The sequence below is a fragment of the Scyliorhinus canicula genome, chromosome 4, assembly GCF_902713615.1.
Source record: "Scyliorhinus canicula chromosome 4, sScyCan1.1, whole genome shotgun sequence".
Lineage (NCBI taxonomy): Eukaryota > Metazoa > Chordata > Chondrichthyes > Carcharhiniformes > Scyliorhinidae > Scyliorhinus > Scyliorhinus canicula.
The window spans coordinates 131,383,648-131,411,590 of record NC_052149.1 but is presented as its reverse complement, the minus strand read 5'-3'; the positions used below and the strand labels follow the sequence as shown (position 1 = coordinate 131,411,590).

Below are 27,943 nucleotides of genomic sequence, written 5' to 3'. Positions count from 1 at the left end.
GTCTGTGGTGAGTAACTGGTTATGTTGTCTGTGGTGAGTAACTGGTTACGTTGTCTGTGGTGAGTAACTGTGGTTACGTTGTCTGTGGTGAGTAAATGTGGTTATGTTGTCTGTGGTGAGTAACTGGTTACGTTGTCTGTGGTGAGTAAATGTGGTTACGTTGTCTGTGGTGAGTAAATGTGGTTATGTTGTCTGTGGTGAGTAACTTGTTATGTTGTCTGTGGTGAGTAACTGTGGTTGCGTTGTCTGTGGTGAGTAAATGTGGTTACGTTGTCTGTGGTGAGTAAATGTGGTTATGTTGTCTGTGGTGAGTAACTGTGGTTACGTTGTCTGTGGTGAGTAACTCTGATTACGTTGTCTGTGGTGAGTAACTCTGATTACGTTGTCTGTGGTGAGTAACTCTGATTACGTTGTCTGTGGTGAGTAACTGGTTTTGTTGCGTGTTCTTTGTATCTGTGATTTTTGTCCTGGTTTACAGAGGAGCCTGGATTAACTGTTGGTGAGGGATTGAATTTCTTTTGAGGCTCCAACCCCTTCACAGTGCCTCAGCAATATTGACCCACGACTGGGATTGAAACAATAGCTGAGCAGCAGCCATTTGCTACGCCCCTTATTTTTGTTGAGAGTTGTAACAGTATCCTTATCTCAGATTAATAAAGTCATTTTATTTATTTCTACATGTATGTAATACAGACTTATGTACCTACATATCTTTGTCAACCATGACGTCAAAATAATAGAATTGTGTAAAATAAAAATGCTTCTGTGGGACCTTAAACAACAGCATCTAATTGTTGTGATGGGAAATGCATTGTCTGGATCACCTACACTCAGAGCTTCCAAATGGCAAATGCCTGAGTACTTGACGACATGGGTTGCAAAGCCCTGGGCAAATGAAGGAGTGGGACTTAGTATGAAGAATAAAGGGATTAAGGATTATGGTGTTCGGGCCGGAAAGTGGAGCTGAGTCCACAAAGGATCAGCCATGATCTCATTGAATGGTGGAGCAGGCTCGAGGGGCCATATCCTGCTCCTAGTTCTTATGTTCTATAAGTGCTGATGGGCTGAAGGTGCTCCTGTGCAGTATGTTTTTGGATTCTTTTTTTCAAAATATTTTTATTGAAGCATTTGCAAAAAATTTTACAATACCAAACAAAACAATAATAACATAAACATCAACATGGCAAACTAGATATTTCCCACACAACCTCTTCTGTACATCCCTTAACCATATTGCACCTACCCGCCCCCACCCCCCCTTCAGAATGCTGCTTCTGCTGACATTTAAATTTTCCCCTAGAAAGTCGACGAACGGCTGCCACCTCCGAGAGAACTCCAGCATTGACCCCCTCAAGGCAAACTTTATTTTTTCCAGCTTGAGAAACCCAGCCATGTCACTGACCCAGGTCTCTACACTCGGGGGCTTTGAGTCCCTCCACATTTAAAGGATCCATCTCCGAGCTACCAAGGAGACATCGGTCTCGTTCACTCCCTGAACTCCCGGGTCTTCTGACACCCCGAAGATCGCCATCATTGTACTCGGCACCACCTGCGTACCTACCACCTTGCACATTGCCTTGGCAAACCCCTGCCAGAACCCTCCAAGCTTCGGGTATGCCCAAAACATATGGACATGGTTTGCTGGGCTTCCCGCTCACCTCGCACATCTATCTTCTACCCCGAAAACCTTGCTCATCCTCACTGCTGTCATGTGTGTCCGGTGTACCACCTTAAACTGTATTAGACTGAGCCTGGCACATGATGAGGAGGAATTAACCCTGTTTAGGGCGTCTGCCCATAGACCCCCCTCTAACTCCCCACCTAGCTCCTCCTCCCACTTGCCCTTCAGTTCCTCCGCCGGGGTCTCCTCCGCCTCCAAAAACTCCTGATAGATATCCAAAACTTTCCCCTCCCCCACCCAGGTACTACTCTCCAGTATCCCTGTGGCAGGATCAGCGGGAAAGCCAACACCTGTTTCCTCAGAAAGTCCTGGACTTGTAAATATCTGAAACCATTCCCCAGCGGCAGCTTGAACTTGTCTTCCAGCGCCTTCAGACTGGGAAAACTCCCGTCTATGAATAGATCTCCCATCCGTCTAATTCCTGCTCTCTGCTAACTTCGGAACCCGCCATCTATTCTGCCCGGCGTGAACCTGTGGTTATTGCAAATCGGGGTCCAGACTGACACACCCTCCACCTTCCTATACCCCCTCCATTGCCCCAGATCCTCAATGCCGCCACCACCAGGCGAGTGGAGTAACGGGCTGACGAGAACGGCAGAGGTGCCGTTACCAGTGCTCCCAAACTGGTGCCTTTGCATGACGCCGCCTCCATCCACTCCCATGCTGACCCCTCTCCCATTACCCACTTCCTAATCATCGCTATATTTACCGTCCAGTAGTAGTTGCAGATGTTCGGCAGCACCAACCCACACTCCCCCCGACTGCGCTTCAACAACATTTTCTTCACCCGCGAGGTTTTATTCGCCCATACAAAACCCAAAATAATCTTGTTTACCCACTTGAAAAAGGCCTTGGGGATGAAGATGGGAAGGCACTGGAAGAGGACCGTCATTTTCACGGCCTGTACCCTCCCCGCCAATGATAATCTTTTAAAGTCCCCCTCCATTTGCTCCACCAGCCGGGTTAGGTTGAGCTGATGTAATGCCTCCCATTTCCGAGCCACCTGTATTCCCAGGTAGTGAAAGCTTCTCTCTACCGTCCTGAGTGCCAGCTCCTTCAGTCTCCTCTCCTGCCCCCTTGCCTGGATCCCGAACAATTCACTTTTTCCCCATGTTTAATTTGTATCTCGAGAACCTGCCAAATTCCCCCAAGGTCTGCATAACCTCCCCCATCCCCTCCACCGGATCCGAGATATGTTTTTGGATTCTAAACAACACTTGCATTTTAAAATGGGGTAACATCCCAAAAGCTTCACAGGACTGCAGTGAGAACAAATGTTGAAAACTCAGCCAAAAATAGTTGTCCTAGCATCACCAAAATATTGGTCAAAGTGATGCTTTTAAGGAGCATTTAAAGAGACCAGAAAAATGTCAGCTGAGATTCCTAGGTTCCTCGGACTCCCATGATGCTGATGCTCTTCCTTCTGTTGATCAGCCATGAATTTACTTCGCTCTCTTCAATCCAGGAGCGTGTTTCTAATATCGGGTGCCATTTTGTCGAATAATTAATTGACAAAGTCTGGCTGTTGATGTCAGATGCTTTATTGGTTCCAGGAAGCGAAAACAATTCTCTCTACCTCTACTACAAGGGGCTCTCAAAAACGCTGCTTACCTTTAAGTTTGACACAGTGAAAAGCGTCTTGGACAAGGACAAGAAAGAGGATGACACCAATGAATTTGTCAGTGCTGTGTGTTGGAGAGCATTACCAGATGGGGTAAGTGTTGTGAGTGTATTAAGCAGATATCACAATCCGAAACAATTCCAACAGCAGGTGCCCCAAGTCAAACTTGAATATATTCAACATCTGAGCTTCCACCTCTCTCTGGGGTGGAGAATTCCAAAGAGTCACAACCTCCTGAGTGAAGTAATTTCTCCCCGTCACAGTTTAAAACCGTTGGCCCTGAGATTGTGACCCCAGAGTCTAGACCGTTCAGCCAGCAGAAACAATTTCTGTGTTTACCCTGTCCGGCCCCTTTCAGAATCTTGTACATTTTCATGTCATCTCCTCTTATTCTTCTAAACTTCAGAGGATATAGACCCAATTCACTCAACCTTTCATCCTAGGACCAACCCAGTAAACCTTTGCTGTACCTGCTCCACGGCAAGTTTACTTCTCATCAAAGCCTTGTTCAGTTGCATCAAGATTCCCTTATTCTTGTACTCCAGTCTCCATTGCCTTAAAGATCAACATGCCATTTGTCTGCCGAATTGCTTGTTGTATCTGCTTGCTCACTGTGTTCTTTTTATAGTGACACCCAAATCTTTCTGAGCACAACATTAAAAATTCATCATTTTAAATTATTCTGCTTTTCGATTCTTCAAAATGCATGTCCCCACATCTGCAACTTCTTGCCCACATCCTTGACATCCCCTGTCAGCCATGTATGCCTTGTCCCCTTAGCATGATTCCTGCTCCTTGGGATGAATTTCTGTTGTGCCTCCCGAATAACCTCCAAAGATTCCTGCCATTGCTGTTCCACTGTCTTCCCTGCAAGGCTTCCCCTTCCAATCAACTCTGGCCAGCTCCTCCCTTATGTCTTTGTAGTTACCCTTATTCAGTTTTAAAACCAATACTTGCAACAGATGTGTTGGCTCGGAGCCACAATGGGTCCACCAGTGACCACATCATACAGATATAACTTATCGCCAGGCCCTGTATCTCTATTTAATTTTATTTTTTTTTTCCTGTTGGTTTTTAGTCTTTCGAACCTGCAAAATATTTCTCCTTTTTACCTCAAACTGAAAGTAAATTAGAATAGGTAATGTAAATGAGCAGGTACTTGCCAGCCCCTTTCCTATGACATCACTCTTTGTTTGTCCCACTCTGTTTATCGTGATCTCCTCCCCCACAGCTCTTCAAACTGGCCGGGTCCGCCTCACTGCAAGTGGCATAGTGGTTAGCACTGTTGCTTCACAGCGCCACAGACCCTGGTTCAATTCCCGGCTTGGATCGTTGCCTGTGCGGAGTCTGCACGTTCTCCCTATGGTTTGCCGTGATAAATTGCCCTTGGTCTCCCAAAAAAAAGGTTAGGTGGGGTTACTGGGTTACGGGGATGGGGTGGAGGTGTGGGCTTAAATAGGGTGCTCTATCCAGGTGTAGACTCGATGGGCCGAATGGCCTCCTTCTGCACTGTAAATTCTATGATCTATTCCATGATACTTCGACTGTTTCTAGCACTGAAACTGCTCTCCCTTTATCTGAACTGTTAACTGGCCGGGTCTACAATTCCTCAGCTGTTTCTGGCTTATTTGATTTTTGCAGATGGAAAAAATTTAAACCAGAGTTCCACAGGATGAATATTCCAGTTCAATGTTATTTTATGAACTATAGAATCGTAGGATTTACTTGGTTCTCCCTCCTCTGTCTCCCGACTCAGGGTCCAATCCCCTGCTCCCCCGCTGCTGGGGTGCCACCTCCCCCGCCTCCTCCCCGAAAGCGCACCACCTCCCCCGCCTCCCGCTACCTCCCCCACATGTGCAGGTAAGGTGGATTGCCCATGCTAGGCTTCCCCTTAGTGCCCAAAAGGTTAGGTCGGGCTACTGGGTTGCTGGGATAGGGTGAGGCGTGGGCTCGGGTATTGTGCTCTTTCCAGGGGCCGGTGCAGACTCGATTGGCCGAATGGCCTCCTTCTGCACCGTGGGGATTCTATTTGATTTGTATGATAACATGGTGGGACACTCCATCCAATCATGGGAAGCAGATGCTACTTAAATGGCAGCTTGTGCAATGTTGGCATGCAATGTGCTGGTCAATCCAGTTGCCTCAGGATAGGGTGGATAAAGGCAATCATAATAACTAGGAGCACAATCCTTCTGGCCCCTCGAGCCTGCTCCGCCATTCAATGAGACCATGGCTGATCTTTTGTGGACTCAGCTCCACTTTCCGGCCCGAACACCATAACCCTTAATCCCTTTATTCTTCAAAAAACTATCTATCTTTACCTTAAAAACATTTAATGAAGAAGCCTCAACTGCTTCACTGGGCAAGGAATTCCATAGATTCACAACCCTTTGGATGAAGAAGTTCCTCCTAAACTCAGTCCTAAATCTACTTCCCCTTATTTTGAGGCTATGCCCCCTAGTTCTGCTTTCACCCGCCAGTGGAAACAACCTGCCCGCATCTATCCTATCTATTCCCTTCATAATTTTAAATGTTTCTATAAGATCCCCCCTCATCCTTCTAAATTCCAACGAGTACAGTCCCAGTCTACTCAACCTCTCCTCATAATCCAACCCCTTCAGCTCTGGGATTAACCTAGTGAATCTCCTCTGCACACCCTCCAGCGCCAGTACGTCCTTTCTCAAGTAAGGAGACCAAAACTGAACACAATACTCCAGGTGTGGCCTCACTAACACCTTTTACAATTGCAGCATAACCTCCCTAGTCTTAAACTCCATCCCTCCAGCAATGAAGGACAAAATTCCATTGGCCGCCTTAATCACCTGTTGCACCTGTAAACCAACTTTCTGTGACTCATGCACTAGCACAACCAGGTCTCTCTGCACAGCAGCATGCTTTAATATTTTGTCATTTAAATAATAATCCCGTTTGCTGTTATTCCTACCAAAATGGATAGCCTCACATTTGTCAACATTGTATTCCATCTGCCAGACCCTAGCCCATTCACTTAACCTATCCAAATCCCTCTGCAGACTTCCAGTATCCTCTGCACTTTTCGCTTTACCACTCATCTTAGTGTCATCTGCAAACTTTGACACATTGCCCTTGGTCCCCAACTCCAAATCATCTTTGTAAATTGTGAACAATTGTGGGCCCAACACGGATCCCTGAGGGACACCACTAGCTACTGATTGCCAACCAGAGAAACACCCATTAATCCCCACTCTTTGCTTTCTATTAATTAACCAATCCTCTGTCCATGCTACTACTTTACCCTTAATGCCATGCATCTTTATCTTGTGCAGCAACCTTTTGTGTGGCACCTTGTCAAAGGCTTTCTGGAAATCCAGATATACCACATCCATTGGCTCCCCATTATCTACTGCACTGGTAATGTCCTCAAAAAATTCCACTAAATTAGTTAGGCACGACCTGCCCTTTATTAACCCATGCTGCGTCTGCCCAATGGGACAATTTCTATCCAGATGTCTCACTATTTCTTCCTTGATGATAGATTCCAGCATCTTCCCTACTACCGAAGTTAAGCTCACTGGTCTATAATTTCGCGCTCTTTGCCTACCTCCTTTTTTAAACAGTGGTGTCGCGTTTGTTAATTTCCAATCCACCGGGACCACCCCAGAGTCTAGTGAATTTTGGTAAATCATCACTAGTGCATCTGCAATTTCCCTAGCCATCAATTTTATCACTCTGGGATGCATTCCATCAGAGCCAGGAGACTTGTCTACCTGTAGCCCCATTAGCTTGCCCATCACTACTTCCTTAGTGATAACAATCTTCTCAAGGTCCTCACCTGTCATAGCCTAATTTCTATCAGTCGCTGGCATGTTATTTGTGTCTTCCACTGTGAAGACCGACCGAAAAAACCTGTTCAGTTCCTCAGCCATTGACTCATCTCCCATTATTAAAACTCCCTCCTCATCCTCTACAGGGCCAATATTTACCTTAGCCACTCTTTTTTGTTTTATAGGTGACCTGTGAGCTGAACTCACTAGAAGCCAAAGTGGCATTTTTTCATTCGATTTTTCTCTTTTGCATTTGTTTCTGTTATCATTTGTATTATTTGTATGATGTGGCTGTTGGGTTGAAACTTTATATTTCCTCCACAGGAATCAAATGTCCTAATCGCCGCCAACAGCCAAGGCACAATAAAGGTGAGCAAACACCATCAATTCACCAGAAATAGGCCTCACAGGAATTTATTACACAACGGCGTGTGTGAATGCACAGTTAATACTCACCAGGGATCACAGTGTGAATATACAATTATTACACACTGGGATCACAGTATGAATACGCAGTTATTACACACTGGGATCACAGTGTGAATATACAATTATTACACACTGGGATCACAGTATGAATACACAGTTATTACACACTGGGATCACAGTATGAATACGCAGTTATTACACACCGGGATCACAGTATGAATACGCAGTTATTACACACTGGGATCACAGTATGAATACACAGTTATTACACACTGGGATCACAGTGTGAATACACAGTTATTACACACCGGGATCACAGTGTGAATACACAGTTATTGCACACCGGGATCACAGTGTGAAAACACAGTTATTACACACTGGGATCACAGTATGAATACGCAGTTATTACACACCGGGATCACAGTATGAATACGCAGTTATTACACACTGGGATCACAGTATGAATACACAGTTATTACACACCGGGATCACAGTGTGAATACACAGTTATTACACACTGGGATCACAGTATGAAAACACAGTTATTACACACCGGGATCACAGTATGAATACGCAGTTATTACACACTGGGATCACAGTGTGAATACACAGTTATTACACACTGGGATCACAGTGTGAATATACAGTTATTACACACTGGGATCACAGTATGAATAGACAGTTATTACACACCGGGATCACAGTGTGAATATACAATTATTACACACTGGGATCACAGTGTGAATACACAGTTATTACACACAGGGATCACAGTGTGAATACACAGTTATTACACACTGGGATCACAGTGTGAATACACAGTTATTACACACTGGGATCACAGTATGAATACACAGTTATTACACACTGGGATCACAGTATGAATACACAGTTATTACACACTGGGATCACAGTATGAATACACAGTTATTACACACCAGGATCACAGTACAAATACACAGTTATTACACACTGGGATCACAGTACGAATACACAGTTATTACACACCGGGATCACAGTGTGACTACACGGTTATTACACACTGGGATCATAGTATGAATACACAGTTATTACACACAGGGATCAGTGTGAATACACAGTTATTACACACCGGGATCACAGTATGAATATACATTATTACACACAGGGATCACAGTGTGAATACACAGTTATTACACACTGGGATCACAGTGTGAATACACAGTTATTACACACCGGGATCACAGTATGAATACACAGTTATTACACACTGGGATCACAGTGTGAATACACAGTTATTACACACTGGGATCACAGTGTGAATACACAGTTATTACACATAGGGATCAGTGTGAATACACAGTTATTACACACTGGGATAACAGTGTGAATACACAGTTATTACACACTGGGATCACAGTATGAATACACAGTTATTACACACCGGGATCACAGTATGAATACACAGTTATTACACACCGGGATCACAGTGTGAATACGCAGTTATTACACACAGGGATCACAGTATGAATACACAGTTATTACACACCGGGATCACAGTATGAATACACAGTTATTACACACCGGGATCACAGTATGAATACACAGTTATTACACACTGGGATCACAGTGTGAATACACAGTTATTACACACTGGGATCACAGTATGAATACACAGTTATTACACACTGGGATAACAGTGTGAATACACAGTTATTACACACTGGGATCACAGTATGAATACACAGTTATTACACATAGGGATCAGTGTGAATACGCAGTTATTACACACTGGGATAACAGTGTGAATACACAGTTATTACACACTGGGATCACAGTATGAATACACAGTTATTACACAGCGGGATCACAGTATGAATACACAGTTATTACACACCTGGGATCACAGTATGAATACACAGTTATTACACACCGGGATCACAGTGTGAATACGCAGTTATTACACACAGGGATCACAGTATGAATACACAGTTATTACACACCGGGATCACAGTATGAATACACAGTTATTACACACCGGGATCACAGTATGAATACACAGTTATTACACACTGGGATCACAGTATGAATACGCAGTTATTACACACTGGGATCACAGTATGAATACACAGTTATTACACACAGGGATCACAGTATGAATACACAGTTATTACACACTGGGATCACAGTATGAATACACAGTTATTACACACCGGGATCACAGTATGAATACACAGTTATTACACACCGGGATCACAGTGTGAATACACAGTTATTACACACTGGGATCACAGTATGAATACACAGTTATTACACACCGGGATCACAGTGTGAATACACAGTTATTACACACCGGGATCACAGTGTGAATACACAGTTATTGCACACCGGGATCACAGTGTGAATACACAGTTATTACACACCGGGATCACAGTATGAATACACAGTTATTACACACCGGGATCACAGTATGAATACACAGTTATTACACACAGGGATCACAGTGTGAATACACAGTTATTACACACTGGGATCACAGTATGAATACACAGTTATTGCACACCGGGATCACAGTATGAATACACAGGTATTGTACACCGGGATCACAGTGTGAATACACAGTTATTAACACACCACGATCACAGTTTGAATACACAGGTATTAAACAGTGATCACAATGTTCTTATGCAGTTATACGCACAGTGGACAGCACGGTAGCGCAAGTGAATAGCACTGTGGCTTCACAGCGGCTGGGTCCCAGGTTCGATTCCCCGCTGGGTCACTGTGAGGAGTCTGCACGTTCTCCCCGTGTCTGTGTGGGTTTCCTCCGGGTGCTCCAGTTTGCTCCCACAGTCCAAATATGTGCAGGTTATGTGGATTGTCCATGGTAAATTGTCCTTGGTGACCAAAAAGGTCAGGAGGGGTTATTGGGTTACGGGGATAGGGTGGAAGTGAGGGCTTAAGTGGGTCGGTGCAGACCCCTTCTGCATTCTATGTTCAGTGTAAATACACAGTTATTAAACAGCGTTCACAATGTGAATACACAGTTGGAATGTGCAGTGTTTGTTGCTGAGATGTATGATTGATTTGTTTGGTCTGGGGAGTGTTTGGCCTGTCTATGATTTTATTGCTAGGCTGATAGAGTGCAGTTTCTCATCGACGTTTTGCCTTTGTTTTCAGGTTCTGGAGCTAGTCTGACGGGAGCAGGCACTCTTAATATCTCCCACATCATGTTGCTATGGAGACTGCTTCATTGGAATTGATTAAAACGTTTAGCAGGTTTCCCAACCTCCTGTTCATCATGATCCTTCAGCAACTACAGTAGGGGCGTGTACCAGGATGCCCTAACCGGTAAAGCCCCTTGTGGAGTCAGCAACACATGATGCGGTTGATTGAATCATGAACAATCTTTTCACAAACTGAATTCTCTGAAGAATAAGAAACTTGCATTTTCCATAGACTTATGGGCCAGGTGTAATTGCAATGATATAAAGTCTGTCTTGTACTTCACAGAGATGATTGCAATAAACTACAATTGGATTACCATGGGGCTGGACTAGAGAGAAGATCGCAGGCCATTCCTTTCAGTGTCAGGTCATAAAGTCTGGTCAAGGTAACCTGACTCTAGTTTGGTTTCGGAGCCTCTGTCTTATGGTGACTGGGTTTGAAGTCATTATTTTTAACCTGAGTTGTGTTTGGATTTGTAACTGAGGGGAACTGTCATGAAGGGGTTAAATTTTTAACAAGATACCTCAACTACCATGTGTTGGATGAGATTGTCTTTCATTGACACTAACTTCTGTGCAATCAGATAGAATAAAGGTGTTTCAAACTGTGGTGACACTGGGGTCTGTGAAATCCCTGAGCTTTAATCATCTCGATCTCTAACAGCTATGGATGTAAATATGAAATGACAGAACATTGTATAGATCACTAGAGGCTGTGGTGGGAGACAGTTTGCACAGTCACTGGGGAAATTCAATTCCTGCAGTGACACGAGGCTTGATATGGTGTGCCATTAACACAGTCTGACTGTGAGGACGGGGGGCCAGGGTCTGACTGAGGATGGGGTCCAGGGTCTGACTGTGAGGACAGGGGCCAGGGTCCGACTGTGAGGACGGGTGCCAGGGTCCGACTGTGAGGACGGGGGCCAGGGTCCGACTGTGAGGACGGGGGCCAGGGTCTGACTGTGAGAACGAGGGCCAGGGTCTGACTGTGAGGATGGGGTCCAGGGTCTGACTGTGAGGACGGGGGCCAGGGTCTGACTGTGAGGACGGGGGCCAGGGTCTGACTGTGAGGACGGGGGCCAGGGTCTGACTGTGAGGACGGGGGCCAGGGTCTGACTGTGAGGACGGGGGCCAGGGTCTGACTGTGAGGACGGGGGCCAGGGTCTGACTGTGAGGACGGGGGCCAGGGTCTGACTGTGAGGACGGGGGCCAGGGACTGACTGTGAGGACGGGGGCCAGGGTCTGACTGTGAGGACGGGGGCCAGGGTCTGACTGTGAGGACGGGGGCCAGGGTCTGACTGTGAGGACGGGGGCCAGGGTCTGACTGTGAGGACGGGGGCCAGGGTCTGACTGTGAGAACGAGGGCCAGGGTCTGACTGTGAGGACGGGGCCAGGGTCTGACTGTGAGGATGGGGTCCAGGGTCTGACTGTGAGGACGGGGGCCAGGGTCAGACTGAGGGGACGGGAGCCAGGGTCCAACTGTGAGGACGGGGGCCAGGGTCTGACTGTGAGAATGGGATTGAGGGGCCAGGGTCTGACTGTGAGGACGGGGGCCAGGGTCTGACTGTGAGGACGGGGGCCAGGGTCTGACTGAGGATGGGGGCCAGGGTCTGACTGTGAGGACGGGAGCCAGGATCCGACTGTGAGGATGGGGGGGGGGCAGGGTCTGACTGTGAGGACGGGGGCCAGGGTCTGACTGTGAGGACGGGAGCCAGGGTCTGACTGTGAGGACGGGAGCCAGGGTCTGACTGTGAGGACGGGGGCCAGGGTCTGACTGTGAGGATGGGGGCCAGGGTCTGACTGTGAGGACGGGGGGCCAGGGTCTGACTGTGAGGACGGGGGCCAGGGTCTGACTGTGAGGACGGGGGTGAAGGGCCAGGGTCTGACTGTGAGGACGGGGGCCAGGGTCTGACTGTGAGGACGGGGGCCAGGGTCTGACTGTGAGGACGGGGGCCAGGGTCTGACTGTGAGGACGGGGGTGAGGGGCCAGGGTCTGACTGTGAGGACGGGGGCCAGGGTCTGACTGTGAGGACGGGGGCCAGGGACTGACTGTGAGGACGGGGGCCAGGGTCTGACTGTGAGGACGGGAGCCAGGGTCTGACTGTGAGGATGGGGGTCAGGGGCCAGGCTCTGACTGTGAGGACGGGGGCCAGGGTCTTACTGTGAGGATGGGGGGGCAGGGTCTGACTGTGAGGACGGGGGCCAGGGTCTGACTGTGAGGACGGGGGCCAGGGTCTGACTGAGGGGACGGGAGCCAGAGTCTGACTGAGGACGGGGGCCAGGGTCTGACTGTGAGGATGGGAGCAGGGTCTGACTGAGGATGCGGGCCAGGGTCTGACTGTGAGGACGGGGGGCCAGGGTGAGGGGCCAGGGTCTGACTGTGAGGACGGGGGCCAGGGTCTGACTGTGAGGACGGGGGCCAGGGTCTGACTGTGAGGACGGGAGCAGGGTCTGACTGAGGATGGGAGCAGGGTCTGACTGAGGATGGGGGCCAGGGTCCGACTGAGGACGGGGGCCAGGGTCTGACTGTGAGGATGGGAGCAGGGTCTGACTGAGGATGCGGGCCAGGGTCTGACTGTGAGGACGGGGGCCAGGGTGAGGGGCCAGGGTCTGACTGTGAGGACGGGGGCCAGGGTCTGACTGTGAGGACGGGGGCCAGGGTCTGACTGAGGACGGGGGAGAGGGGCCAGGGCCTGACTGTGAAGACGGGGGCCAGGGTCTGACTGAGGGGACGGGGGTGAGAGGCCAGGGTCTGACTGTGAGGATGGGGGTGAGAGGCCAGGGTCTGACTGTGAAGACGGGGTCCAGGGTCTGACTGTGAGGACGGGGGCCAGGGTCTGACTGTGAGGACGGGGGCCAGGGTCCGACTGAGGGGACGGGAGCCAGGGTCTGACTGTGAGGACAGGGGCCAGGGTCTGACTGTGAGGACAGGGGCCAGGGTCTGACTGTGAGGACAGGGGCCAGGGTCTGACTGAGAGGACAGGGGGCCAGGGTCTGACTGTGAGGACGGGGGCCAGGGTCTGACTGAGGACGGGGGCCAGGGTCTGACTGTGAGGACGGGGGCCAGGGTCTTGACTGTGAGGACGGGGGCCAGGGTCTGACTGTGAGGACGGGAGCCAGGGTCTGACCGTGAGGACGTGTGCCAGGGTCTGACTGTGAGGACGGGAGCCAGGGTCTGACCGTGAGGATGGGGGCCAGGGTCTGACTGTGAGGACGGGGGCCAGGGACTGACTGTGAGGACGGGAGCCAGGGTCTGACTGTGAGGACGGGGGCCAGGGTCTGACTGTGAGGACGGGGGAGGCCAGGGTCTGACTGTGAGGACGGGGGCCCGGGTCTGACTGTGAGGACGGGGGCCAGGGTCTGACTGAGGACGGGGGTGAGGGGCCAGGGCCTGACTGTGAGGACGGGGGCCAGGGTCTGACTGTGAGGACGGGGGCCAGGGACTGACTGTGAGGACGGGAGCCAGGGTCTGACTGTGAGGACGGGGGCCAGGGTCTGACTGTGAGGACGGGAGCCAGGGTCTGACTGTGAGGATGGGGGTCAGGGGCCAGGCTCTGACTGTGAGGACGGGGGCCAGGGTCTTACTGTGAGGATGGGGGGGGCAGGGTCTGACTGTGAGGACGGGGGCCAGGGTCTGACTGTGAGGACGGGGGCCAGGGTCTGACTGAGGGGACGGGAGCCAGGGTCTGACTGAGGACGGGGGCCAGGGTCTGACTGTGAGGATGGGAGCAGGGTCTGACTGAGGATGCGGGCCAGGGTCTGACTGTGAGGACGGGGGGCCAGGGTGAGGGGCCAGGGTCTGACTGTGAGGACGGGGGCCAGGGTCTGACTGTGAGGACGGGGGCCAGGGTCTGACTGTGAGGATGGGAGCAGGGTCTGACTGAGGATGGGAGCAGGGTCTGACTGAGGATGGGGGCCAGGGTCCGACTGAGGACGGGGGCCAGGGTCTGACTGTGAGGATGGGGGCCAGGGTCTGACTGAGGATGGGGGCCAGGGTCTGACTGAGGATGCGGGCCAGGGTCTGACTGAGGATGCGGGCCAGGGTCTGACTGTGAGGACGGGGGCCAGGGTCTGACTGAGGACGGGGGAGAGGGGCCAGGGCCTGACTGTGAGGACGGGGGGCCAGGGTCTGACTGTGAGGACGGGGGTGAGAGGCCAGGGTTGACTGTGAGGATGGGGGTGAGAGGCCAGGGTCTGACTGTGAAGACGGGGTCCAGGGTCTGACTGTGAGGACGGGGGCCAGGGTCTGACTGTGAGGACGGGGGCCAGGGTCCGACTGAGGGGACGGGAGCCAGGGTCTGACTGTGAGGACAGGGGCCAGGGTCTGACTGTGAGGACAGGGGCCAGGGTCTGACTGAGAGGACGGGGGCCAGGGTCTGACTGTGAGGACGGGGGCCAGGGTCTGACTGAGGACGGGGGCCAGGGTCTTGACTGTGAGGACGGGGGCCAGGGTCTGACTGTGAGGACGGGAGCCAGGGTCTGACCGTGAGGACGGGGGCCAGGGTCTGACTGTGAGGACGGGAGCCAGGATCTGACCGTGAGGACGGGGGCCAGGGTCTGACTGTGAGGACGGAGGACGTGGGCCAGGGTCTGACTGTGAGGACGTGGGCCAGGGTCTGACTGTGAGGACGGGGGCCAGGGTCTGACTGTGAGGACAGGGGCCAGGGTCTGACTGTGAGGACAGGGGCCAGGGTCTGACTGAGAGGACGGGGGCCAGGGTCTGACTGTGAGGACGGGGGCCAGGGTCTGACTGTGAGGACGGGGGCCAGGGTGAGGGACCAGGGGTCTGACTGTGAGGACGGGGGCCAGGGTCTGACTGTGTGGACGGGGGTGAGGGGCCAGGGTCTGACTGTGAGTACGGGGGCCAGGGTCTGACTGTGAGGACGGGGGCCAGGGTCTGACTGAGGACGGGGGCCAGGGTCTGACTGTGAGGACGGGGGTGAAGGGCCAGGGTCTGACTGTGAGGACGGGGGCCAGGGTCTGACTGAGGACGGGGGTGAGGGGCCAGGGCCTGACTGTGAGGACGGGGGCCAGGGTCTGACTGTGAGGACGGGGGCCAGGGTCTGACTGTGAGGACGGGAGCCAGGTCTGACTGTGAGGACGGGGGCCAGGGTCTGACTGTGAGGACGGGAGCCAGGGTCTGACTGTGAGGATGGGGGTCAGGGGCCAGGCTCTGACTGTGAGGACGGGGGCCAGGGTCTTACTGTGAGGATGGGGGGGGCAGGGTCTGACTGTGAGGACGGGGGCCAGGGTCTGACTGTGAGGACGGGGGCCAGGGTCTGACTGAGGGGACGGGAGCCAGGGTCTGACTGAGGACGGGGGCCAGGGTCTGACTGTGAGGATGGGAGCAGGGTCTGACTGAGGATGCGGGCCAGGGTCTGACTGTGAGGACGGGGGGCCAGGGTGAGGGGCCAGGGTCTGACTGTGAGGACGGGGGCCAGGGTCTGACTGTGAGGACGGGGGCCAGGGTCTGACTGTGAGGATGGGAGCAGGGTCTGACTGAGGATGGGGAGCAGGGTCTGACTGAGGATGGGGGCCAGGGTCCGACTGAGGACGGGGGCCAGGGTCTGACTGTGAGGATGGGGGCCAGGGTCTGACTGAGGATGGGGGCCAGGGTCTGACTGAGGATGCGGGCCAGGGTCTGACTGAGGATGCGGGCCAGGGTCTGACTGTGAGGACGGGGGCCAGGGTCTGACTGAGGACGGGGGAGAGGGGCCAGGGCCTGACTGTGAGGACGGGGGCCAGGGTCTGACTGTGAGGACGGGGGTGAGAGGCCAGGGTCTGACTGTGAGGATGGGGGTGAGAGGCCAGGGTCTGACTGTGAAGACGGGGTCCAGGGTCTGACTGTGAGGACGGGGGCCAGGGTCTGACTGTGAGGACGGGGGCCAGGGTCCGACTGAGGGGACGGGAGCCAGGGTCTGACTGTGAGGACAGGGGCCAGGGTCTGACTGTGAGGACAGGGGCCAGGGTCTGACTGTGAGGACGGGGGCCAGGGTCTGACTGTGAGGACGGGGGCCAGGGTCTTGACTGTGAGGACGGGGGCCAGGGTCTTGACTGTGAGGACGGGAGCCAGGGTCTGACCGTGAGGACGGGGGCCAGGGTCTGACTGTGAGGACGGGAGCCAGGGTCTGACCGTGAGGACGGGGGCCAGGGTCTGACTGTGAGGACGGGGGCCAGGGGCCAGGGTCTGACTGTGAGGACGTGGGCCAGGGTCTGACTGTGAGGACGTGGGCCAGGGTCTGACTGTGAGGACGGGGGCCAGGGTCTGACTGTGAGGACAGGGGCCAGGGTCTGACTGTGAGGACAGGGGCCAGGGTCTGACTGAGAGGACGGGGGCCAGGGTCTGACTGTGAGGACGGGGGCCAGGGTCTGACTGTGAGGACGGGGGCCAGGGTGAGGGACCAGGGTCTGACTGTGAGGACGGGGGCCAGGGTCTGACTGTGTGGACGGGGGTGAGGGGCCAGGGTCTGACTGTGAGTACGGGGGCCAGGGTCTGACTGTGAGGACGGGGGCCAGGGTCTGACTGAGGACGGGGGCCAGGGTCTGACTGTGAGGACGGGGGTGAAGGGCCAGGGTCTGACTGTGAGGACGGGGGCCAGGGTCTGACTGTGAGGACGGGAGCCAGGGTCTGACTGTGAGGATGGGGGTCAGGGGCCAGGCTCTGACTGTGAGGACGGGGGCCAGGGTCTTACTGTGAGGATGGGGGGGCAGGGTCTGACTGTGAGGACGGGGGCCAGGGTCTGACTGTGAGGACGGGGGCCAGGGTCTGACTGAGGGGACGGGAGCCAGGGTCTGACTGAGGACGGGGGCCAGGGTCTGACTGTGAGGATGGGAGCAGGGTCTGACTGAGGATGCGGGCCAGGGTCTGACTGTGAGGACGGGGGGCCAGGGTGAGTGGCCAGGGTCTGACTGTGAGGACGGGGGCCAGGGTCTGACTGTGAGGACGGGGGCCAGGGTCTGACTGTGAGGATGGGAGCAGGGTCTGACTGAGGATGGGAGCAGGGTCTGACTGAGGATGGGGGCCAGGGTCCGACTGAGGACGGGGGCCAGGGTCTGACTGTGAGGATGGGAGCAGGGTCTGACTGAGGATGCGGGCCAGGGTCTGACTGTGAGGACGGGGGCCAGGGTGAGGGGCCAGGGTCTGACTGTGAGGACGGGGGCCAGGGTCTGACTGAGGATGGGGGCCAGGGTCCGACTGAGGACGGGGGCCAGGGTCTGACTGTGAGGATGGGAGCAGGGTCTGACTGAGGATGCGGGCCAGGGTCTGACTGTGAGGACGGGGGCCAGGGTGAGGGGCCAGGGTCTGACTGTGAGGACGGGGGCCAGGGTCTGACTGTGAGGACGGGGGCCAGGGTCTGACTGAGGACGGGGGAGAGGGGCCAGGGCCTGACTGTGAGGACGGGGGCCAGGGTCTGACTGTGAGGACGGGGGTGAGAGGCCAGGGTCTGACTGTGAAGACGGGGTCCAGGGTCTGACTGTGAGGACGGGGGCCAGGGTCTGACTGTGAGGACGGGGGCCAGGGTCCGACTGAGGGGACGGGAGCCAGGGTCTGACTGTGAGGACAGGGGCCAGGGTCTGACTGTGAGGACAGGGGCCAGGGTCTGACTGAGAGGACGGGGGCCAGGGTCTGACTGTGAGGACGGGGGCCAGGGTCTTGACTGTGAGGACGGGGGCCAGGGTCTTGACTGTGAGGACGGGAGCCAGGGTCTGACCGTGAGGACGGGGGCCAGGGTCTGACTGTGAGGACGGGAGCCAGGGTCTGACCGTGAGGACGGGGGCCAGGGTCTGACTGTGAGGACGGGGGCCAGGGGCCAGGGTCTGACTGTGAGGACGTGGGCCAGGGTCTGACTGTGAGGACGTGGGCCAGGGTCTGACTGTGAGGACGGGGGCCAGGGTCTGACTGTGAGGACAGGGGCCAGGGTCTGACTGTGAGGACAGGGGCCAGGGTCTGACTGAGAGGACGGGGGCCAGGGTCTGACTGTGAGGACGGGGGCCAGGGTCTGACTGTGAGGACGGGGGCCAGGGTGAGGGACCAGGGTCTGACTGTGAGGACGGGGGCCAGGGTCTGACTGTGCGGACGGGGGTGAGGGGCCAGGGTCTGACTGTGAGTACGGGGGCCAGGGTCTGACTGTGAGGACGGGGGCCAGGGTCTGACTGAGGACGGGGGCCAGGGTCTGACTGTGAGGACGGGGGCCAGGGACTGACTGTGAGGACGTGAGCCAGGGTCTGACTGTGGGGATGGGGGTCAGGGTCTTACTGTGAGGATGGGGGGGCAGGCTATTTGTAGAACAGTACAGCACAGAACAGGCCCTTCAGCCCTCGATGTTGTGCCGAGCAAGGACAAGGGCCAGGGTCTGACTGAGGACAGGGGCCAGGGTCTGACTGAGGACGGGGGCCAGGGTCCGACTGTGAGGACGGGAGCCAGGGTCCGACTGTGAGGACGGGGGCCAGGGTCCGACTGTGAGGACGGGAGCCAGGGTCAGACTGTGAGGACGTGGGCCAGGGTCTGACTGTGAGGACGTGGGCCAGGGTCTGACTGTGAGGACGGGGGTGAGGGGCCAGGGTCTGACTGTGAGGACGGGGGCCAGGGGCCAGGGTCTGACTGTGAGGACGGGGCCAGGGTCTGACTGTGAGGACGGGGGCCAGGGTCTGACTGTGAGGACGGGGGCCAGGGACTGACTGTGAGGACGGGAGCCAGGGTCTGACTGTGAGGATGGGGGTCAGGGGCCAGGGTCTGTCTGTGAGGACGGGGGCCAGGGTCTTACTGTGAGGATGGGGGGGCAGGGTCTGACTGAGGATGTGGGCCAGGGTCTGACTGTGAGGACGGGGGCCAGGCTCTGACTGTGAGGACGGGGGCCAGGGTCTGACTGTGAGGACGGGGGCCAGGGGCCAGGGTCTGACTGTGAGGACGGGGGCCAGGGTCTGACTGTGAGGACGGGGGCCAGGGTCTGACTGTGAGGACGGGGGCCAGGGACTGACTGTGAGGATGGGAGCCAGGGTCTGACTGTGAGGATGGGGGTCAGGGGCCAGGGTCTGTCTGTGAGGACGGGGGCCAGGGTCTTACTGTGAGGATGGGGGGGCAGGGTCTGACTGAGGATGGGGGCCAGGGTCTGACTGTGAGGACGGGGGCCATGGTCTGACTGAGGGGACGGGAGCCAGGGTCCGACTGAGGACGGGGGCCAGGGTCTGACTGTGAGGATGGGGGCCAGGGTCTGACTGAGGATGCGGGCCAGGGTCTGACTGTGAGGACGGGGGCCAGGCTCTGACTGTGAGGACGGGGGCCAGGCTCTGACTGTGAGGACGGGGGCCAGGCTCTGACTGTGAGGACGGGGACCAGGGTCTGACTGTGAGGACGGGGACCAGGGTCTGACTGTGAGGACGGGGACCAGGGTGAGGGGCCAGGGTCTGACTGTGAGGACGGGGGTGAGGGGCCAGGGTCTGACTGTGAGGACGGGGGCCAGGTTCTGACTGTGAGGATGGGGGTGAGGGGCCAGGTTCTGACCGTGAGGACGGGGGCCAGGGTCTGACTGAGGACAGGGGCCAGGGTCTGACTGTGAGGACAGGGGCCAGGGTCTGACTGAGAGGACGGGGGCCAGGGTCTGACTGTGAGGACGGGGGCCAGGGTCTGACTGAGGACGGGGGCCAGGGTCTTGACTGTGAGGACGGGGGCCAGGGTCTTGACTGTGAGGACGGGGGCCAGGGTCTGACTGTGAGGACGGGAGCCAGGGTCTGACCGTGAGGACGGGGGCCAGGGTCTGACTGTGAGGACGGGAGCCAGGGTCTGACCGTGAGGACAGGGGCCAGGGTCTGACTGTGAGGACGGGGGCCAGGGGCCAGGGTCTGACTGTGAGGACGTGGGCCAGGGTCTGACTGTGAGGACGTGGGCCAGGGTCTGACTGTGAGGACGGGGGCCAGGGTCTGACTGTGAGGACAGGGGCCAGGGTCTGACTGTGAGGACAGGGGCCAGGGTCTGACTGAGAGGACGGGGGCCAGGGTCTGACTGTGAGGACGGGGGCCAGGGTCTGACTGTGAGGACGGGGGCCAGGGTCTGACTGTGAGGACGGGGGCCAGGGTCTGACTGTGAGGACGGGGGCCAGGGTGAGGGACCAGGGTCTGACTGTGAGGACGGGGGCCAGGGTCTGACTGTGCGGACGGGGGTGAGGGGCCAGGGTCTGACTGTGAGGACGGGGGCCAGGGTCTGACTGTGAGGACGGGGGCCAGGGTCTGACTGAGGACGGGGGCCAGGGTCTGACTGTGAGGACGGGGGCCAGGGACTGACTGTGAGGACGTGAGCCAGGGTCTGACTGTGGGGATGGGGGTCAGGGTCTTACTGTGAGGATGGGGGGCAGGCTATTTGTAGAACAGTACAGCACAGAACAGGCCCTTCAGCCCTCGATGTTGTGCCGAGCAAGGACGGGGGCCAGGGTCTGACTGAGGACAGGGGCCAGGGTCTGACTGAGGACGGGGGCCAGGGTCCGACTGTGAGGACGGGAGCCAGGGTCCGACTGTGAGGACGGGGGCCAGGGTCCGACTGTGAGGACGGGAGCCAGGGTCAGACTGTGAGGACGTGGGCCAGGGTCTGACTGTGAGGACGTGGGCCAGGGTCTGACTGTGAGGACGGGGGTGAGGGGCCAGGGTCTGACTGTGAGGACGGGGGCCAGGGGCCAGGGTCTGACTGTGAGGACGGGGGCCAGGGTCTGACTGTGAGGACGGGGGCCAGGGTCTGACTGTGAGGACAGGGGCCAGGGTCTGACTGTGAGGACGGGGGCCAGGGACTGACTGTGAGGACGGGAGCCAGGGTCTGACTGTGAGGATGGGGGTCAGGGGCCAGGGTCTGTCTGTGAGGACGGGGGCCAGGGTCTTACTGTGAGGATGGGGGGGGCAGGGTCTGACTGAGGATGGGGGCCAGGGTCTGACTGTGAGGACGGGGGTGAGGGGCCAGGGTCTGACTGTGAGGATGGGGGCCAGGGTCTGACTGTGAGGACGGGGGCCAGGGTCTGACTGAGGGGACGGGAGCCAGGGTCCGACTGAGGACGGGGGCCAGGGTCTGACTGTGAGGATGCGGGCCAGGGTCTGACTGTGAGGACGGGGGCCAGGCTCTGACTGTGAGGACGGGGGCCAGGCTCTGACTGTGAGGACGGGGGCCAGGCTCTGACTGTGAGGACGGGGGCCAGGCTCTGACTGTGAGGACGGGGGTGAGGGGCCAGGGTCTGACTGTGAGGACGGGGGCCAGGATCTGACTGTGAGGACGGGGGCCAGGGGCCAGGGTCTGACTGTGAGGACGGGGGCCAGGGTCTGACTGTGAGGACGGGGGCCAGGGTCTGACTGTGAGGACGGGGGCCAGGGACTGACTGTGAGGATGGGGGTCAGAGGCCAGGGTCTGTCTGTGAGGACGGGGGCCAGGGTCTTACTGTGAGGATGGGGGGGCAGGGTCTGACTGAGGATGGGGGCCAGAGTCTGACTGTGAGGACGGGGGCCATGGTCTGACTGAGGGGACGGGAGCCAGGGTCCGACTGAGGACGGGGGCCAGGGTCTGACTGTGAGGATGGGGGCCAGGGTCTGACTGAGGATGCGGGCCAGGGTCTGACTGTGAGGACGGGGGCCAGGCTCTGACTGTGAGGACGGGGGCCAGTCTCTGACTGTGAGGACGGGGGCCAGTCTCTGACTGTGAGGACGGGGGCCAGGCTCTGACTGTGAGGACGGGGGCCAGGCTCTGACTGTGAGGACGGGGACCAGGGTCTGACTGTGAGGACGGGGGCCAGGGTGAGGGGCCAGGGTCTGACTGTGAGGACGGGGGTGAGGGGCCAGGGTCTGACTGTGAGGACGGGGGCCAGGTTCTGACTGTGAGGATGGGGGTGAGGGGCCAGGTTCTGACCGTGAGGACGGGGGCCAGGGTCTGACCGTGAGGACGGGGCCAGGTTCTGACTGAGGACAGGGGCCAGGGTCTGACTGAGGACGGGGGCCAGGGTCTTGACTGTGAGGACGGGAGCCAGGGTCCGACTGTGAGGACGGGGGCCATGGTCTGACTGTGAGGACGGGAGCCAGGGTCTGACTGTGAGGACGGGGGCCAGGGTCTGACTGTGAGGACGGGGGCCAGGGTCTGACTGTGAGGATGGGGCTGAGGGGCCAGGGTCTGACCCTGAGGACGGGGGACAGGGTCTGACCGTGAGGACGGGGCCAGGTTCTGACTGTGAGGATGGGGGTGTTGGGCCAGGGTCTGACCGTGAGGACGGGGGCCAGGGTCTGACCGTGAGGACGGGGGCCAGGGTCTGACCGTGAGGACGGGGGCCAGGGTCTGACCGTGAGGACGGGGCCAGGTTCTGACTGTGAGGATGGGGGTGTTGGGCCAGGGTCTGACCGTGAGGACGGGGGCCAGGGTCTGACCGTGAGGACGGGGGCCAGGGTCTGACCGTGAGGACGGGGGCCAGGGTCTGACCGTGAGGACGGGGCCAGGGTCTGACCGTGAGGACGGGGGTGTTGGGCCAGGGTCTGACCGTGAGGACGGGGGCCAGGGTCTTGACTGTGAGGACGGGAGCCAGGGTCCGACTGTGAGGACGGGGGCCAGGGTCCGACTGTGAGGACGGGGAGCCAGGGTCAGACTGTGAGGACAGTGGGCCAGGGTCTGACCTGTGAGGACGGGGGCCAGGGTCTGACTGTGAGGACGGGGGTGAGGGGCCAGGGTCTGACTGTGAGGACGGGGGCCAGGGCCAGGGTCTTGACTGTGAGGACGGGGCCAGGGCCAGGGTCCGACTGTGAGGACGGGGGCCAGGGTCCGACTGTGAGGACGGGAGCCAGGGTCAGACTGTGAGGACGTGGGCCAGGGTCTGACTGTGAGGACGTGGGCCAGGGTCTGACTGTGAGGACGGGGGTGAGGGGCCAGGGTCTGACTGTGAGGACGGGGGCCAGGGGCCAGGGTCTGACTGTGAGGACGGGGGCCAGGGGCCAGGGTCTGACTGTGAGGACGGGGGCCAGGGTCTGACTGTGAGGACGGGGGCCAGGGTCTGACTGTGAGGACAGGGGCCAGGGTCTGACTGTGAGGACGGGGGCCAGGGACTGACTGTGAGGACGGGAGCCAGGGTCTGACTGTGAGGATGGGGGTCAGGGGCCAGGGTCTGTCTGTGAGGACGGGGGCCAGGGTCTTACTGTGAGGATGGGGGGGCAGGGTCTGACTGTGAGGATGCGGGCCAGGGTCTGACTGTGAGGACGGGGGCCAGGCTCTGACTGTGAGGACGGGGGCCAGGCTCTGACTGTGAGGACGGGGGCCAGGCTCTGACTGTGAGGACGGGGGTGAGGGGCCAGGGTCTGACTGTGAGGACGGGGGCCAGGGGCCAGGGTCTGACTGTGAGGACGGGGGCCAGGGTCTGACTGTGAGGACGGGGGCCAGGGACTGACTGTGAGGACGGGAGCCAGGGTCTGACTGTGAGGATGGGGGTCAGGGGCCAGGGTCTGTCTGTGAGGACGGGGGCCAGGGTCTTACTGTGAGGATGGGGGGGCAGGGTCTGACTGAGGATGGGGGCCAGGGTCTGACTGTGAGGACGGGGGCCATGGTCTGACTGAGGGGACGGGAGCCAGGGTCCGACTGAGGACGGGGGCCAGGGTCTGACTGTGAGGATGGGGGCCAGGGTCTGACTGAGGATGCGGGCCAGGGTCTGACTGTGAGGACGGGGGCCAGGCTCTGACTGTGAGGACGGGGGCCAGGCTCTGACTGTGAGGACGGGGGCCAGGCTCTGACTGTGAGGACGGGGGCCAGGCTCTGACTGTGAGGACGGGGACCAGGGTCTGACTGTGAGGACGGGGGCCAGGGTCTGACTGTGAGGACGGGGTTGAGGGGCCAGGGTCTGACTGTGAGGACGGGGGCCAGTTTCTGACTGTGAGGATGGGGGTGAGGGGCCAGGTTCTGACCGTGAGGACGGGGGCCAGGGTCTGACTGAGGACAGGGGCCAGGGTCTGACTGAGGACGGGGGCCAGGGTCTGACTGTGAGGACGGGGGCCAGGGTCTGACTGAGGACAGGGGCCAGGGTCTGACTGTGAGGACGGGAGCCAGGGTCCGACTGTGAGGACGGGGGCCATGGTCTGACTGTGAGGACGGGAGCCAGGGTCAGACTGTGAGGACGTGGGCCAGGGTCTGACTGTGAGGACGGGGGCCAGGGTCTGACTGTGAGGACGGGGGCCAGGGTCTGACTGTGAGGATGGGGCTGAGGGGCCAGGGTCTGACCCTGAGGACGGGGGACAGGGTCTGACCGTGAGGACGGGGCCAGGTTCTGACTGTGAGGATGGGGGTGTTGGGCCAGGGTCTGACCGTGAGGACGGGGGCCAGGGTCTGACCGTGAGGACGGGGGCCAGGGTCTGACCGTGAGGACGGGGGCCAGGGTCTGACCGTGAGGACGGGGCCAGGTTCTGACTGTGAGGATGGGGTGTTGGGCCAGGGTCTGACCGTGAGGACGGGGGCCAGGGTCTGACCGTGAGGACGGGGGCCAGGGTCTGACCGTGAGGACGGGGGCCAGGGTCTGACCGTGAGGACGGGGGCCAGGGTCTGACCGTGAGGACGGGGGCCAGGGTCTGACCGTGAGGACGGGGGCCAGGGTCTGACCGTGAGGACGGGGGCCAGGGTCTGACCGTGAGGACGGGGGCCAGGGTCTGACCGTGAGGACGGGGGCCAGGGTCTGACCGTGAGGACGGGGGCCAGGGTCTGACCGTGAGGACGGGGGCCAGGGTCTGACCGTGAGGACGGGGGCCAGGGTCTGACCGTGAGGACGGGGGCCAGGGTCTGACCGTGAGGACGGGGGCCAGGGTCTGACCGTGAGGACGGGGGCCAGGTCTGACCGTGAGGACGGGGGCCAGGGTCTGACCGTGAGGACGGGGGCCAGGGTCTGACCGTGAGGACGGGGGCCAGGGTCTGACCGTGAGGACGGGGGCCAGGGTCTGAGCGTGAGGACGGGGGCCAGGGTCTGACTGAGGACGGGGGCCAGGGTCTGACTGTGAGGATGGGGGCCAGGGTTTGACTGTGAGGACGGGGGCCAGGGTCTGACCGTGAGGACGGGGGCCAGGGTCTGACTGAGGACGGGGGCTAGGGTCTGACTGTGAGGATGGGGGCCAGGGTTTGACTGTGAGGACGGGGGCGGGGCATCAATCTGTCGGTGCGGGGTGGGGGCGCGCGAGAGGTGGACCATGGGCCTGACTGGAGCGGGGTCGTGTGACGTGATACTGGCTGCGGGGATAGGGCGAGAGTGTGGCAGCATGGGGTGGGGTCACCAGTCTGGCAAGAGTTTGGCTGGGTGGGGGTGGGGCACTGCCCTGGCTATGGTGGTGAGGGAGGGGCTCCAGCCTGGCTATGGTGGTGAGGGAGGGGCTCAAGCCTGGCTATGGTGGTGAGGGAGGGGCTCAAGCCTGGCTATGATGCCGGGCTCCAGCCTGGCTATTTGTAGAACAGTACAGCACAGAACAGGCCCTTCAGCCCTCGATGTTGTGCCGAGCAATGACCACCCTACTCAAACCCACGTATCCACCCTGTACCCGTAACCCAAACAACCCCCCCTTAACCTTACTTTTTAGGACACTACGGGCAATTTAGCATGGCCAAACCACCTAACCCGCACATCTTTGGACTGTGGGAGGAAACCGGAGCACCCGGAGGAAACCCATGCACACACTGGGAGGACGTGCAGACTCCGCACAGACAGTGACCCAGCCGGGAACCGAACCTGGGACCCTGGAGCTGTGAAGCATTTATGCTAACCACCATGCTACCGTGCTGCCCTATGGGCTATGGGGCCGGGCTCCAGCCTGGCTATAATGCCGGGCTCCAGCCCGGCTATGGGGCCGGGCTCCAGCCCGGCTATGGGGCCGGGCTCCAGCCCGGCTATGGGGCCGGGCTCCAGCCCGGCTATGGGGCCGGGCTCCAGCCCGGCTATGGGGCCGGGCTCCAGCCCGGCTATGGGGCCGGGCTCCAGCCCGGCTATGGGGCCGGGCTCCAGCCCGGCTATGGGGCCGGGCTCCAGCCCGGCTATGGGGCCGGGCTCCAGCCCGGCTATGGGGCCGGGCTCCAGCCTGGATATAGCAGTGGTGGTGACTATCTGGTTGTGGAGGGTGGGGCACCAGCCTGGCTGCAGGGCAGTGGGGGCAAGAGTTTCGTGGTGGTGGTGGTGGTGGGAGCAGGGCACCGGCTTGGCTGCGAGGTTAGGGGCAGGGCCTGGCTGCGAGGTTAGGGACACCGCCCTGGCTGCGAGGTTAGGGGCAGGGCCTGGCTGCGAGGTTAGGGGCAGGGCCTGGCTGCGAGGTTAGGGATACCGCCCTGGCTGCGAGGTTAGGGGCAGGGCCTGGCTGCGAGGTTAGGGGCAGGGCCTGGCTGCGAGGTTAGGGGCAGGGCCTGGCTGCGAGGTTAGGGACACCGCCCTGGCTGCGAGGTTAGGGGCAGGGCCTGGCTGCGAGGTTAGGGGCAGGGCCTGGCTGCGAGGTTAGGGGCAGGGCCTGGCTGCGAGGTTAGGGGCAGGGCCTGGCTGCGAGGTTAGGGGCACCGCCCTGGCTGCGAGGTTAGGGACAGGGCCTGGCTGCGAGGTTAGGGGCAGGGCCTGGCTGCGAGGTTAGGGGCAGGGCCTGGCTGCGAGATTAGGGGCAGGGCCTGGCTGCGAGGTTAGGGGCAGGGCCTGGCTGCGAGGTTAGGGGCAGGGCCTGGCAGCGAGGTTCGGGACACCGCCCTGGCTGCGAGGTTAGGTGCAGGGCCTGGCGAGGCTGCCTGGTAAGATGGAGTGTGGCTGAGGCATCCTGATGTTCAGGGTAAAATACTGACCTTTTAACACAGTCACCAAGCTTTGTTGGACCTGTTTCCTGTGGTTAATTCTTTACACAGTCCAATATTTCAATTTAGTTCTCTAGTTTAGTGGTGTTGAAGATGAAGCTTAATTTATCGATTCAAACACTACATTTCAATCACATTTTTGTACATTTTCCACTCTCGTACTTTGTTTCTAATCATCTGACTACCATTAAAAGTTTTTTCAAGTTATCTGTTTAGTGATTGGTTTTCCTAATATCCGTATAATAATCTCCTGCTTTTAAACTCACACCATAGTTAAGCAAGTGCTCACTTGCAACCTTGGACCATGTTGTACATTTGTGAAGCTGCTGCTGACAGACTTGAGCTGTCTCTTCAATGTCTGCTTCATCTGCACAAAACCCCTCTTCCACTTGTACGATAACTTGACTC

General features: G+C 57.7%; 1 protein-coding gene and 1 long non-coding RNA gene across 5 annotated transcripts in view; both read left to right on the top strand.

Annotated features, from left to right (window-relative positions):
- The window catches only part of cop1 (COP1 E3 ubiquitin ligase), a 171,441-nt gene extending 160,087 nt beyond the window's left edge, over nucleotides 1-11,354 (top strand). For all 4 annotated transcript variants that reach the window (XM_038795194.1, XM_038795193.1, XM_038795192.1 and 1 more), the window contains 3 exons: nucleotides 3,235-3,395; nucleotides 7,430-7,474; nucleotides 10,694-11,354. In XM_038795194.1, the coding sequence (XP_038651122.1) occupies nucleotides 3,235-3,395; nucleotides 7,430-7,474; nucleotides 10,694-10,711 (224 nt within the window). In that variant the 3' untranslated portion in view covers nucleotides 10,712-11,354. The remainder of the gene's footprint in view (nucleotides 1-3,234; nucleotides 3,396-7,429; nucleotides 7,475-10,693) is intronic.
- Nucleotides 11,355-26,383: 15,029 nt separating this feature from the next.
- LOC119965002 lies at nucleotides 26,384-27,742 on the top strand. Its single transcript, XR_005460415.1, has 2 exons — nucleotides 26,384-26,940; nucleotides 27,043-27,742. It is a non-coding gene; the product is annotated as an uncharacterized LOC119965002 (long non-coding RNA).
- The last annotated feature ends 201 nt before the right edge of the window (nucleotides 27,743-27,943 follow it).